Below are 15,513 nucleotides of genomic sequence, written 5' to 3' on the forward strand. Positions count from 1 at the left end.
TTTAATAAACATGTAATATCATATTTGATTGAATTTTACAATGTTGATATACAAAATATACTACTAAAAACCGTAATTATTAAAGTTCATACAATTGCCTACTGAGGGCGCAATTTATTTACTTAGTTCGTGGCTAAAAACGATTATTTTCGGCGATGTTTTGGACCCTATATTTCGAAAACTACAAGTCAGATTTAAAATAATTCTTCCTTTATTTTAATATTGATATAAAATATTAACAGGCAATGTATGCTATTAACTTCTAATGTCGCATCGTTATCCCTAGGTAGTAGGCCTATACTAGTGTGTGTGTGGCTGAACTTAGGGAGTTAATGCTGCTACCCTGGAATATCATCTACATATACTGTAGTTTAGTTTATGATTATATTTTTGTTCTGTACAGCAGGCCAGACAATATTAATTTACACAAAATGTTTACTATGGATTATTAAACAAAAATAATTGATATAATAAATCATTATAATCTGAAGAAAGAACAATGATTAAAAATGTTTTTTTTGTAAGAAATATTTGTTTAAAATTGTCTTAGTTCAGCCCAAACCATGGTAGGGCTAGTCATGTAGGCTTATAATATTTTGTTTCATATTTCGTAGTATAATAGGTACAATTTCCGGAGACCTAGCAGGTCGATTTTTTTAACATTTTCTTATCTCTTCCCCAACTATGATGGGCTGGTCATGTAGGCTTATTATATTTTAACAAACCATGTAAAGTGCCATTTCCGGGGACCTAACAGCTCTATTTTTAATTGTCTTAGGTCGGCCACAGGAAAAAGGGGTCGATCAGTGGGGTTATTCCGCATTTACGTTTCGCACCTCCCCAGACAGTAGCCTACACCCATGAGAATACAGATATCGTTATAACATTAATAGGCCATGACAGGTTTTGTAATATAAAATATGCATAACACGCCGTTATACATTATCACATTTCAATTTTGTAATTTGAATAATTTTTGCTTCAAATATGATTATGCAGTGACCATTGTGTTATTTATGCTTCTATTGGGAAAAAAAAGAAACAAAATATCTCTAAACATAATTTTAAAATAAGTAGGAACTACAAACAATTTAATGAGAATGAATTTAAACTTGATATGGCAGATGGAAATTGGAAAGAAATCGATAATATACTCGAAAGCTTTGTAAATAAATTTCTTAAAATTTCGAATAAATATGCACCTCTTAAGAAAAAATACTACGCCAAATAGAATCCACATGGATTACATCTGATTTAGTTAATGAAATGTTTTTGATGTGAAATGTATTGATCCCAAATGCACCCCTTTCATTGGTGTATAAACGACATATTGAAATAATGCTGTCGCATGCAAATGTAAAAATAACAAAATAAATGTTAGTAACAACAATAGATGTTGTTTTAACGTTTTCTTGCTATGGGTTTACCATAAATCATTATCGTCATTAATCACAATAGCACCCTCGTAAGCTTACCTTTTTAGGGATGATACTATTACCAGTATATAAATGTAAATGTAGCTATAATCATCGAGCTTAACAGGAAACTGAATACATTCGGCTTAGACCTTCTACAGCCGCATGACAGAAGCCAGCAGTGTGCTACAGTAAGCACACCCCTACTCTTTTCGAATAATTTACCAAGTTCTTTAACGTGCGCGGGACCAACGGCTTTACGTCTCATCCATCGAAAGACGAGGCATTGAAACAATTAATATGACACATAGGCTTGAACCAATGTCTCTGTAACGATCTTTTAAAAATTAAAGCCCAGTATTGGTCCTCTTTCCTTCACAATTTGTTGATGGTTGTTACGGAATCCAGTCTATTTATTTTTTTGTATTATGTATCAAATTTAAAGTTTGTCTGAAAGTTGTATTGAAAGAGAAATTTCGTTTTAATCCTCGTCATCACCATTATCAACTTTTTAAAGGAGCTCATATTTCGAGTGGATAATGGTATTTACTATTGTCACAAGTGACATAAAGTTGTGTATATATTTTGCAAGTCATTCTTACTTTTCCTTTGTTTTCACTATTTGAACCTTTCTTTTGTTTTAGGAAGCTATTGTGTGAAGCCAGTGGAGCAGAGTTTTTGTGTTGCAGAGAAGGATTGTGTGGTGTTTGCTGATTGGAGGAGAGGTATAAGGGTTAAGTTAGTGTGTGAGTTGCTGATTGGTGGAGAAGGATAAGGTGGTGATATGTGGATAATTGAGGGAATTTTGAGGTAGATGGAAATTGAGAGGAGACAGAGAGGGAGGGCTATGTTATGTTAAGCCAGAAAGGGATAGGTGAATATTGATATGAGAAACTAAGACGTGCAGGAGAAGAAGTAATTGAATTATGGTGATATAGAGCTGAAGCAGAAAGGAAATAAAGAGATATACATGAAGTTAATAAATTGTGAGTTGGAGATAATTATGGTGATATAGAGCTGAAGCAGAAAGGAAATAAAGTGATATACATGAAGTTAATAAATTTTGAGTTGGAAGTAATACTATAAGGCTGTACTTAAATGTAGAACTGTTAATTGTTGAGATTACTGAGGATTAATTTAAATTGTGAAGGTAAATTGACGGAAGAAATAACTGTTGGAAACAGCAGACGTTGTTGCATGTAAAGAATTGTTTGGAAATATTGAAGAGTAACTGGATTGATACTGATATTATTTTACGTGGAAAGGAGAAAGAAATAATTGGTCGGGGAGCGGATTGCAGGGCAGAACGACATCAAGAAACATTTTAACTTTATATTTGATTTATTTATATGTCAGAAAATAGGAAGAATTATAATTGATAATACAAGCAGAACGGGAGCAGAGGCGTGGGAGTTGTTTATTTGCAGAATCGTTTTAACTTTTATCTTTCTAATTTGTTTTGTGTCAGCGTAGGAGAGAAGGCAAGAAGGAACGATATTGTGGACATTTAGTATTGTTTAATTATTCATCTTGTGATATTATTGTATTTGAAAGGGGGGTTTCGGGGATTTATTTAAAAATAAGAAGATTGTTGATATTTGGTTTGGAAGGATTGGGAAATTTGGGGAATTGCATAAAGTTTGTGGGGAATAGGAACACGGTATCATTGTTTGAGAATTGGTTGGGTTTTTTTTGTGGGTTTTTTTTTTGGGGGTTTGAATTATAAAAGAAAGAATTGGTTGTCGAAGATTATTATTAAATTTTACTTTTTACATTTATATGTGTACAGTTGTGGCTATTTACCGTTATTCACCGTTGGTTACCAGCAATTACATGTCCGAAAGAGCCGTAATTGCGGCTGTGTGACAACTATTTTGTTTTCATTTTTCGTTTTCATTATATTGCTACAAAAAGTTCTACAAAATGTTTTTAATTCTCGGACTACACCATCATTCTAAACAAAACATAAACAACAACTAAAACTGCTTACCAATACAATTGTGTAATATAATATATTTTATTATAATTCTGTAAAGTGTGACAAACTACTGTATATATGTTCTCTATACTTAAACTCGTTAGTAATTGGTTAAACTGCATTCTAAATAATATTTTTAAGTGAAACTGTGTACAACACATACTTAACTATTATTTTCAACTAAATATTGTTTCAATTTTAAAAACCTAAAATAAGGTTACATTATATAAGGTAAAAATGTTCATTACTACAAAGTTGCAGTTGTATATACCATTAATAATAAGTCTTTGCTTCGGACAATTTGCACGAACAAATGTGAACCCTTGTAATCAAAACAAAAACAAATGACTACAAATATAGATAGGCCTATTATAAAATCCATGTGAATATTTTGTGACCACTATATATTTTTTCCAAATCCGCACTGCATTATAGGAGAGTACAATACAGATTTTCGAGATGATAGAAAGACAAAAAAAAGATTATTGTGCGCATGCGTATACACCGTTCGGTTCCTTATAATGTTCGTCCTTCGTCTAACTTTCTGAAACGAAAGCTCGGTATCGGAACACAGAGAAAGAACTTATTAAAGATACAAAATATTTTTAAATTATGTAATTTTGTTTTAAAATGGTGAGGTGTGTTAGGTTTTAAACGAGGCATACGCATTCTTATCCTTTTCCTCTGTCTCCTTCAGTTCATTGTCTGTGTTTGAATCATCTGAAGCTTTCGGATGCTTTAGTTTCCAATAAAATATTGATAACAGTACAAGAAGAATAACTGCAATTGCAAACAATACTGATAGGAAAGCAATGGTAATTTTATAGGATAAAGAGTCGGTTGTTTTTGGCTGTTCTGTTGCTTCATTCACTAGAGTTTGAGGCGCTTCTGAAACAGCCACTGCAATTTAAACAAAAACACCGTTAAATTATTATCTAAGTTAAGTTATGGAATTTGCATTGAACACAGATGGCAAACTCAACAATACATGTTGCATCTATATTTACAATACAGAATTTTAAAAGTACAAACGTACAGCTTATGGCAAAACAAAAATACAATTCATTTACAATGTAAACAGAAATGAATAAAAATCATTTTAGAAATATAAGCGTCTTAATAAATACAGACCTGTGGTACATTTTCCATTTTCTATCATGACATCATCAAGCGCCATAAAACCGGTTCGTACTCGTCCGACAACACCTTCAAACACGACCTAACAATTAAAATTTAAAAACAAATCATTTTTTGTGTGTAAAATATGCTGTTTATACCTTCTATTGAATTTAATATTTTTAGTTCTTCTCCTTCCATTTATTTCTTTTTTTAACAGAGTAAATCATAGTCAACAGTAAGTATTACCGTAAATGTTTCTTCTTGGGGTAATATGTTGACTCTGTGTCTACGCCATGTTGACTGGTGTCTTCTAGGTAACGCATAAACCATGTCTATTTTTCCAGATGATGATTTGGTGTATATATCAATTACAAAATCACCAGTACTGACATACGAATAGTGTAGACAGTTGTACAAACCAGCGGAGATATCTGGTGATGTCAATACAACTCGCTGGCCTGTTTTTAATTCTGCTGCTTTCGCAAATATATAGGAACTTTGATCTGGGAAAAAATCAATGTAAGTTGACAGATATTGGCGTGTGAACATGCACTTAAATTAAACATGGAATGGTTAAACGTGTTGTGTTTATTTAATATAGATTGTTGTTATTATTTTACAGTTTTAAACAAAATGGAACGATTTTGCTGTAAACACAATTGGGTAGAATTTGCATTCGTAAAACCGTATTATAAAGAGAAGTAGGCTATATAAAAGATTGGAAAGTCGGCAACTTATCTTATTTTACAAACTACACTACTAAATTTCTCATCTAAACAAACTCCCCGAAACGCATTAGTGTATTACTATTGCCACAGTTTGATGCAAGATAATTATTAAAGTACAGTGTCACTGCAGCATAATAGCGTGTACACACACACTTAGTTGAGGTAGGTAATTGTACAGTATCATATGACATGTATAAATATTTGTGTGTTAGTACTAGTACAGTACCATCCAGAAAACCTTTATCATACCCGACTAAATTTTAACGAAACCCCGTTAATTAGATAACGATAGGACTGCACTATATAGAAGTAATATACAGTATAAATTGGCAATATATAAGAAATGTTTCATTACTTTGAGAGAGAACAACATTTGTATCATTTGAAATGGTTTGGTTTCCATTAATGGATGATGCATTAAAAAAGGTCCAGTCCAATAAAGTTTCTCTTTCATCACCACTGCCATCTTCATTGGTGTTTTCTTCAAATCCACATCTCATTACACCATTCTCAAAGTCGCAGCTAGTTTCGTTAACTGGGTGACTCTCTGGCGGAGGATCACATGACATGATGACAACTTTCACGTCATCAATCGCAATATCCCCTTCATACCCGTAGCCAACTATGCCTTTAAAATGTACCTGTGTTAAAAGGTAAAGAGTAAGACATGCATAATTGTTATTTTTCTCGTAAAATAATTGAGTACAATTCATAAACTGAAATATGTAATTCAGGCAAGCCTCCACAGACATATGGGCAAACAGTAATCGAAACAAGCTATCCATTTCTTATTTACCTAATGTTCTTATTCTTAAATTGAAATATGTTCCATCGATACAGTACATACTTTTCTATAATACTATGTTGACTAACCTTCATTGAGTGGTCAATTATCTCTTTAGAACCATTCTTAAAATATCTTTTTACATTCAGTGGAAGAATTGCTTTTCTCCAGTGATCACCTTGCTCTCCAGTTTTCGACCACAGTAACTTCTTTTCACTAAGTGCCGGCGTTACCCTGTATACTTCTAGACTACCTACTGAATTTCCATGCATGTGATACCAAAAATGAAGGCATTTAGAGTCGACAGAGGCAGGTAGAAGTGGACTAGATAATTCTGCAGAGTCAAATGGTACTCGTGGAGGTGACGTTTCGATGTACATATAGTTCCCTATTGGAAAGATAAAAAATATATGTGAAAAGCTTATGTTTTACCAATCATTCACCTGTATTTCAGTCCACAACAAGAATTCATTATCAAGTTGGTCTACTTTTGAGAATATGGGCTAGAAGATGTTAGCTGCAATATGAATGTGAAAAGAGTATTGCATGTTCGTTATAGATACCAACACATTTTATAGGGTTTTTTTGTAATAGAATTAACAGTTGAAATACCTTCTTTTTCGTCATTCAATATGTATGTGTGGTCATTACTTGGTCCAGTTTTCTTTGTTTTTGTTTTACCTCCATGACGAGTCCAATTACATTTTGCCGTGCGTACATTTTTGTATCTACAACTGTTTTCACTTTCAAAGTCACAATCAATAGTTGAAGTCCATTTCGGTTCAGGAACTGAAACGAGAACGATGTTTAGAATAATATACGTAAATCATTTATATTTTTTAAATTTAGTAGTATTAGTCATGATGTTCAAGGAAAGAGATACATTTATTATTACTGCGTTAATTATGGTAGTTTGCCTAGAGACAAAACTAACATACCTTTAATACATTTATTATGCAAAAGGATGACGTCATCGATGGCGATATCTGCGTGCTTTCCACCTCCGGATCTTGGTTCAAATACAATCTAAAAATATACAACTATTTTGATTAGGTTTGTCATATTCGTTTTTAAGTTCATTTAACAATTATTCTCATAACTCAGTTACAATCCTTTAACAACTTAAAATATAGATGTAGAACAAATTAGTTGAACATTTGTTATCTATTATTTCGCAAAGAAACATGTATATAGCCTTACATATTCTAAGATACATCAATACAAATAATACAGAGTTTGTATTCAAATAATAGAATGGAGCTTTCACAAGAGCTCGTAAACGTTAACGCTATTTTCCAACATACAACGTGCAAGCTTTGCTCACGTGTAAACAAATCGATTGAGCGAGCTCAAGAATTACGAAAACTTTAGTTACGTGCGTTGAAAACCTTATTTCTGAAAAATATCGTAAATGAAAAACGTTATCGAAACATGGAAGAATCATTAAAATTCTGCAAATAATTAAGAAAACAAATAGTAAATATAAATTATAATTTTAATTAAACCAAAACAAAAGAATTGTTCATCGCAATATGATATTTATCACCAAATATATATGCATGGTTAAACATGCCAAGCTATGCCTAGTCTATAGGCCCATAATTTGTCTTAATACGAGCGGCGTATGTTGCGTGCGCGACACATGTGTTGCCTTCTACACTTCCCGTCGGAGCGCGAAATCAAATAAATTGGATCAACGTCAACGCAACTGTTCGCTGAAATACGCTTTTATGAAATGAGTAGAATGTTGACGTCAGCCGTTAAAGTTAACGTTTACGTGCATAAGCTCCCTAATGATAATTTCGCTCAATGCGCTTTGTTGCTCCACCACTCACTAGAACATTTCAAGGTTTATCTTATGTACTTCTTACAGTAGGCCTATCCTTACCGAGTAGTTGCCTTTAGTTTGTTCGATGTCCATTTGAACGAGGTTCCACCGGTTGCCTTTCTTGCCTATTGAAGACCAGATTGGATCAACAGGGAAGCGCTTAATTGACTCATCATCGACATAAACGTTGAGACTCGATATTGCATTTGAGTTTAGATAATAATAAAACTGGAAGCAGCGTTTCTTGGCTGTCATCTCTACTACTGGTGTACGAAGAAAATTTCGTTCGGTTGGCGGTTGGGTATGTCGAAACGAAATGAAATAGTAATGACCTGAAAATAAATATTTATAGGAACTGAATAAAACAGAATCACAGTTATTTAAATGAACTATAGCAGTTCTACAAAACATTGTTTGCATGTATGTATACATGTCATCATTGTTCATTTATGGGAAAATATGGTTACTTACCTGATGGCGTCCCATACGTATTGTCAATATTTGGTAGCCTCTTATGTGTATGAGTTTCTTTGTCTGATAGTTGCCAACCATTAAGCAATGATGTATTGGTAGAAAATGCGCAATCCTTCTCAAAACTGCAGTCTATTTTATCCATAACTTCAGGTACTGACAAAAGTAATACAAAAGAAGACATTTACGAAGATCAAACTTATATATAATTGTTCTTGGATAATCAATAACATTACGGAAACAAACTAATAATAATATGTCAGTGTATCGGTCGTCTTTTCGTATGATACATTATTATAGAGCTGTGAAGAACTTACTTGGACAGTGTCCTTTGCTGATCATGACGTCATCTATTGCCACAAATCCGTTGATCGCATGACCTATTTTAGCTTCAAACATGATCTATAAAGTTAAAATGCTATGTTGATCACCAAAATACCGATTTGATGAAACCAATGTTGCAGAATACATTATAAGTTGTATGTGATCACGATACATTAAAGGAAATTATGCTTCTAATAACTATAAGAGTGTTCCGTCTACTGATCCTATTATTTATATAAATTGTCTTGTTATTAGCCACTAGTCATTCGGCATATTCTAGATTGTACACGTGTATTCCAGTCAGTAACTAACAGCCGAGCAATCTGTCGGCAAGTAGTTATCAACAACCAACATTATAATAACCATTTCTTACAAACACGGGTTAATAAAAAATACACAATAATTTTATAATGATAATAGGCATAACCTTTGCAGTATACTCACTGAGAACTGTTCATCTGGCTTTGTTGTCTCCAACTCTAGAGTGTATTTTGCCCACAATGGCGCCATTTGCCTCGTCAGGGAAGTTATCAACGTTTTAGTCGTTGTATGATGTACAAAATGGATGTTCAAACCAAAATCCTCTTTGATTATGTATAACATTTGTAGACAATATCGTTTGGCGTATTTAAATTCAGGAGTTATAATCGCTACATTTTTGTTTTCTTCATGAATGTCAGCATATAAAAATGAATTGACACCTATGAAGAAAAATGTGATGTTTATTTATGATCTGTAAATACAAATGAAAGAAAGCAAATTAATTGTTTGAGGCTGTCAGTATTTTTTTTTAAATGTCTTAAAATACCTAAAAGTGTTATTTAGTGCAAGGCCTTCTGATACATTACTGTGGTATGAGAATCATCATTATTTCTACTAGGCCTAAATCGCATTACTCGAATCCAAAAATATTATTTTTTTAGATATATTGATTGTTTAATTATTCCATTTCTTTTCTTTTTTTTCTTTCCCTTTTCTATTCTTTCTTTCCTTTACATTACACTCCACTCCATTTCATTTTATTTTATTATTTTGCCACACACACATATTATCTAAGTTGAACCTTAAATCCTACCTTTCGAAATCTTTATTGATGTCTCACTGCCTGTCCACGAGGTTTCATCTTGATATTTCCAAGGATGCCAAATATAATTTGGTACATAATCTCTGTAGTTACATTTGTTAGAAGGATGCTCTTTAAATGGACAATACGAATGTGTAATCGCAGGTTCAGGTGAATTACATGCATTAGGAACAAGTTTAATATCATCAAGAGCAATATCTCCTTTATATCCGGCCCCACGAGCTGACAACGCTTGAAATGTAAACTGTAAGTAAATAATACTATTCATATTAGCTGGTAATATTTTGCATTTATTCTAATTAACTAATAAAGAAATTAGGACAGTGGCATTACACGTCGTACAGTATATATCCCATGAATGATTTGTCAGTCAAAATAATTTCTAAATAAACACTTTTAAGCATTTAATAAATAAGGCAATACTATCAAAATAGAGTATTTACCTTGATCAGTTCATCGAACACTCCATTATTGTTGAGATCAATAGTGCCAAGCGACCATTCTGAGGTAGGTGTACTAGTTTTATACCATAGATGCATGTCTGATAATCGATATTTACCTCGAACCGTCAAACTACCTATGTCCTCACCGTACATGTGATACCAAAACTTAAGGCACATTGGACCATTTATATGTCTAATATACGGTGTGGTGATAGAAGTGACTCCACCTGCTCTTCCTACAAGCGATGCTTCAACGTATATATAATGGCCTTCAACAAGTACAAATTTATGATATATAATTAATTGGAGTGCAATATCTTACGCTTTGAACACGTCTATATATAGGGCGCCATCTATATCGTCACACAATACCGGTACCAAATTACTAGTACTACGGCAAGTACTATGCTACCTTGGCCTAATGAATATTTTTTAAGTTAAGAAATTAACGATTACTGTGTAATTGTACTAAAAAAATGTTATTTCATATAATAAGTAATACAGGAACCATTGATAAAGTTGTGTTACTACCGGCATTTTCCAAAATGAATCAATAAGCGTACACTCAGCATTTTGTTCATAGTAAAGAAATATTATTATAAATTGTTTCTACTTTTCACGATTTAAGATTATATAGGAGAATTGGAGTAATAATTATTATAGAAGAATTCATGGCAGTTAACAGTAACTGTATGTTGGAGAAGAAAATATCTAATAAGTAACTAATGCTACTTTTGACCTAGACTAAGACGTCTCACCTTCTGCTTTGTTAAAAGTATGATCGTTTTCTGGCCCAGTACCAAGTGAAGGTGTTGGGCCTTGGAATCTTCTCCACTTGTTACCTGTTGCTTGTTGAATGTAACCACACATTTCACCTCTTTCGAAATCACAGTCAATGGTTGATTTAAATGGTTCAGGTTTAACTAAATTTATATAAATAATACAAATAGTATATAGTAAAGATATATTATTAGTAAAGATGTACTCACAATCCTTAAAACTACATAAAGTAAATCATTATAAATGTGTATGTTTTATAGGCCTACTACTATTGTGTAAACATAAATACCTGCTGAACACTTCTGGTCATAGAAAACTACGTCATCAATACCAAACATCCTAATATTGTGACGTCCATACATCATGGATTCAAAAACCACCTATTTGTAAATACATAATAATATAGTATTATCTATAAATGAAGCTGTTTAAATGTAGAATAATGTTTCCGATGGGTAGTAAAGCTGAACTTAGAACACATTCCTTTGTCTAGTTATAGAAAAGACATTATTTTTCCGGTATCGTAGACAATTCATGGAATTAATTTATGTTTAAAATACGGCGTCACATTTATGTATCACAAAATGTGTCCGAAATACTAAATATATTGTAGATACAGTACCTGGAAAGACAAGAAAAAAAAATCATCAACGGCGCGTTGATGATTTTTTTTTCTATACTTTTCTATACTCAATACTATTACTCACGGTAAAATTGTCATTTGTTGGCGGTAAATCAATTTGTATCTTTTTCCAGTGGTCTGTTGAGTATTCATTGGTTATCCAAATTGGGTCAATTAACAACTGCTTGTCACCAGCGGCCTGATCCATAATGTAGATACTTAGGGGTCTGCTTTTACACCAATAATAGTCATTACACATGTAATAGAACATCAAGCAGTTGGAAACGCTCGTGCTGTGTATGTATGGAGTACGAAAACGAACTCCATAATAGTTGATCTTGTTTAATCCCAAATAATGTCCTAAAATTAAATAATAATTATCATTATATTAACCATCAGTGCCATCATTTAGTGGAAGCAGAAGCAAAGTCACCATTAGTGCCACCATCATTAGAAGCAGAAGCAAAATTACCATCAGTGCCATCATTTAGTGAAAGCAGAAGCAAAGTCACCATTAGTGCCACCATCATTAGAAGCAGAAGCAAAATCACCATCAGTGCCATCATTTAGTGGAAGCAGAAGCAAAGTCACCATTAGTTATACCATCATTAGAAGTAGAAGCAAAATTACCATCAGTGCCATCATTTAGTGGAAGTAGAAGCAAAGTCACCATTAGTGCCACCATCATTAGAAGCAGAAGCAAAATTACCATCAGTGCCATCATTTAGTGGAAGCAGAAGCAAAGTCACCATTAGTTACACCATCATTAGAAGCAGAAAAGGACTTCGAACTTACATTTATGTTATTTGAGGGAAAATATCATTGACAAAAGTCGCCATTCACACCACAAGCAGGCACATGTTATGCGTTAAAACTATAAATTTAGACTATTTATCAACATTTGTAAACATTCATTTATGCCTGTTCGTTGTGACACTGACAAAATTGTATGATTTCTATGCTATCTTACCTTCAGGTCCAACAGTATGGTCATACGCTGACATGATTTTCCACGTTGACTCCTTCCCATCATAGGAACCATATCCACACGTATCGTTCTCAAATGTACAACCAGCATCGTCTATGTTTTTCACTTGCCAAGTTCGTTCGGTTGGAAGTGGCTCTGTTGGAGTTGGTGTCGTGTAATCTTTAAGTGAAAAATCATATTGTATTGCATTAGATCAAGGCCATATACATGGCTGCAGTCGCGTGCTCAAGTTAATGTTAACCGACCGACCAACCGACCGACATAGTGAGCTGTAGAGTCGCGTTGCACGCGACTAATAACTCAAGCAACATTGTAATCATCAAATTTGTAATCATATCTGAATAACGAATTTATACGCACAGTTTCAAAATCGATTGAGTTACGGTGAACTTGTGCATGAACACGTTATAAAGATATACACTTACAATGTAAACACAGACAGACTACAGTACAGTATTTTAACAGCGCAAGATAACAAATATACAGTAAACTTACGTATTGGACAAATTCCACTAAGAACATCAACGTCATCAAAGCAGAAGGCACCTTGACTTGGATTGCTTCCACGAATTGCTTCAAAGATCAGTCGAAAAGGATCATCTGTATTGGTTAGTTGAAAACTACCTCGATGCCACGATGATCGTTGATCACCTCGGACATTCCACATTAACGCTTTCTTGTTATTTTGCTCTGCGAACACTTTTAATTTACCAACATTTGAACCAGATACGTAGTACCAGAACAAGACACAGTAGTCATCTGCAGTTGTATTCTGAATTGGTGATATGATTCTAGCTCTGTGGCCTGATAATCGTGGAGTTGTATTTGGGTTTACACACAAATAATGCCCTAATTAATAAAAAAAAAAGAAGAAGAAATAGACATTTTAACCTATTTATGATTACTTCAGCCTCTAGAGTATTTTATCTATGCACTAGTGCTGTATGTGGCACCAGTACTCACACAAAATACCTCCGTTATGTGTCTATCAAACAGAAATTACCAAAATGTCATTACAGGTTATTCCGAAAGATAATATCTGAGATTCTGAGAAATGCCGAATTATATTTGTTGTTGAATGCAGGAGAGTTTGATTATTTTTTTATAAAAGTGTCTTTTGTAAAGCTTTTTTTTTTACCAAAAGTGAGTTACCATAGTCAAACCCAAATGTATGGTCTTCATCTGGTCCATCTCCTGACATCCCCTCATCCGCCTGCTGTCGTATCCAATCGACATCAACAGTAGGGTCAGTTTGATAACCACAAAGGTTGTCTTCAAAGTTGCATGATATGTCAGGATTGAGGGAATCTGAAATATGATCATATTCAACAGTAAATGTATGATCCTACACGTTTCCTTAAGCATTTTTTGCAATAAAATTACATGTCGACACCCATGTGTGTTGTGCTCAAAATATGTATTTGTTGGTATTGCAATTATGTTTGATGTATTTTAAAACGAAATTAATAAAGATTCTAACATTATATATCTATAAATATTTTCAGTAGATAATAAATAAACCAAAGTATTTAGGCAGTAAAAATTCTAACTGGTATATCATCATATATTTATTGCTTACATGTTCCGGGACACTTTTCATCTGTTATTACAACGTCATCAATTGACATTGATGTTGAGTGACGTCGATCAGCTTCAATAACAATCTATAAGTAAAAAGTTAAAGAGAACAATTCGCATTCATTGGAGAATATTGTTAGGTCACGATATGTGGTGTTGAAATTGAGTGCGTACAATTGACAAAAAGAGTACATTTTTAAGTTTTATTGGGGTATCTATGAATGACATGGTCATAAATGTTATTATCTATTGATTTAATAAACAAGCTCTCTGAATGCTTTTTTTTTTCAAAACATTTTTACCTTAAAATCTGTATCACTCGTTAAATCCAATTCAATTGGTCGCCAGACATTTCCTAAATCACCAGTGACCTTCCAGATTGGTTCACCAAAGTGGGTCTCGTTGTATGTTTGATATACACGAATTGTTCCATCCGTAGCATATGTCTTTTGCTTATATATTTTGTACCAGAAAGTTAAGCACTTTGGGCCACCCTCGAATACTGATGTGTATTCTTTAGTTAGAAGCCTTGCAGTTCCGTAATTATACACAGACATAAAGAATCCTGTGAACAACAAGTCTCACAATGCCATACTATTAACCTTTTTAATGTGAGTGAATACAATTTTTAAAAAAAGATTAAGTATATATATTTCATTCTTAATTATATTTTGTGCTAATTTTGTAGTAATTTATCTTTTTCATCTGCTCATCTTCGGAATGAGTGATCAAAAAGGCAACATCAATCGATATTTTTGTTTTTCTTAAGCAACTTATCAGGCGCTACCATTATTATTATTAATATCTGTTACAGAATAAACAAATAAATCGGAGAAATAGAAAATTAAACGGTAGGACTACAAGTAAGTAATGTTCATAAATTGATAATTATAATAGAAAATTGAAGAAATTAAAATTATAATATATGTGACGTCATTGCGTAAAATTGTGATTACGTACCTGAACTATTACCGTAAGTATGATCTACAGACCCTGCAGAATCCCCTGACCATCTTATCCAACGAGCAGACGCCGTCTTGTCTTTTTTTATGGTGCACATGTCCTCCTCAAAACTGCAATCTATGTCTTTAAAACAATTTACAATTGACAAATTACACACTAAAACAGAAAGTATCAACAGATGAAGAAACACGGTGTTCATCTTGACTTTCTTTATCTCTTATATGTCTAATACATCAAAATAAATTTAGTATTGTGTGGTTTTTGTTTGTTATATCCCTTTATACTTCAAACCCGGTAGTATACAATTTCAGTCCTCCCTGGAAGTACCTCAACATCCAATAATAACGACAATACACAGTGACCTTCGGGTCATAATACCGGGTTGAAACTTTGATTATTTCCTATGTT

General features: G+C 33.2%; 1 protein-coding gene across 1 annotated transcript; it reads right to left on the bottom strand.

Moving 5' to 3' along the window:
- Nucleotides 1-3,453: 3,453 nt before the first annotated feature.
- LOC144853786 (MAM and LDL-receptor class A domain-containing protein 1-like) lies at nt 3,454-15,308 on the bottom strand. Its single transcript, XM_078711617.1, has 22 exons — nt 15,103-15,308; nt 14,445-14,707; nt 14,144-14,228; nt 13,717-13,872; nt 13,060-13,413; nt 12,547-12,723; nt 11,662-11,936; nt 11,244-11,334; nt 10,933-11,097; nt 10,175-10,443; nt 9,723-9,975; nt 9,092-9,348; nt 8,641-8,725; nt 8,324-8,479; nt 7,913-8,184; nt 6,963-7,050; nt 6,637-6,813; nt 6,114-6,412; nt 5,596-5,881; nt 4,759-5,015; nt 4,525-4,612; nt 3,454-4,293 (listed from the first exon to the last, which is right to left on the bottom strand). The coding sequence occupies exons 1-22, from the start codon at nt 15,302-15,304 to the stop codon at nt 4,037-4,039; spliced, it is 4,512 nt and encodes a 1,503-aa protein (XP_078567743.1). The 5' UTR covers nt 15,305-15,308; the 3' UTR covers nt 3,454-4,036.
- Between the last annotated feature and the right edge of the window lie 205 nt (nt 15,309-15,513).

This window comes from Antedon bifida, chromosome 10 (genome assembly GCF_963402885.1).
Source record: "Antedon bifida chromosome 10, ecAntBifi1.1, whole genome shotgun sequence".
NCBI lineage: Eukaryota > Metazoa > Echinodermata > Crinoidea > Comatulida > Antedonidae > Antedon > Antedon bifida.

What these genes read in the sequence shown, in the direction of transcription:
- LOC144853786 (XM_078711617.1), bottom strand. Translation starts at nt 15,304, where the DNA reads ATGAACACCGTGTTTCTTCATCTGTTGATACTTTCTGTTTTAGTGTGT. An exon ending in ATCAATAAAGATTTCGAAAG is followed by an intron (nt 9,349 to 9,722) that starts GTAGGATTTAAG and finishes TTTTCTTCATAG; the next exon opens with GTGTCAATTCATTTTTATAT. An exon ending in ATTGAATGACGAAAAAGAAG is followed by an intron (nt 6,413 to 6,636) that starts GTATTTCAACTG and finishes TCTTTCCAATAG; the next exon opens with GGAACTATATGTACATCGAA.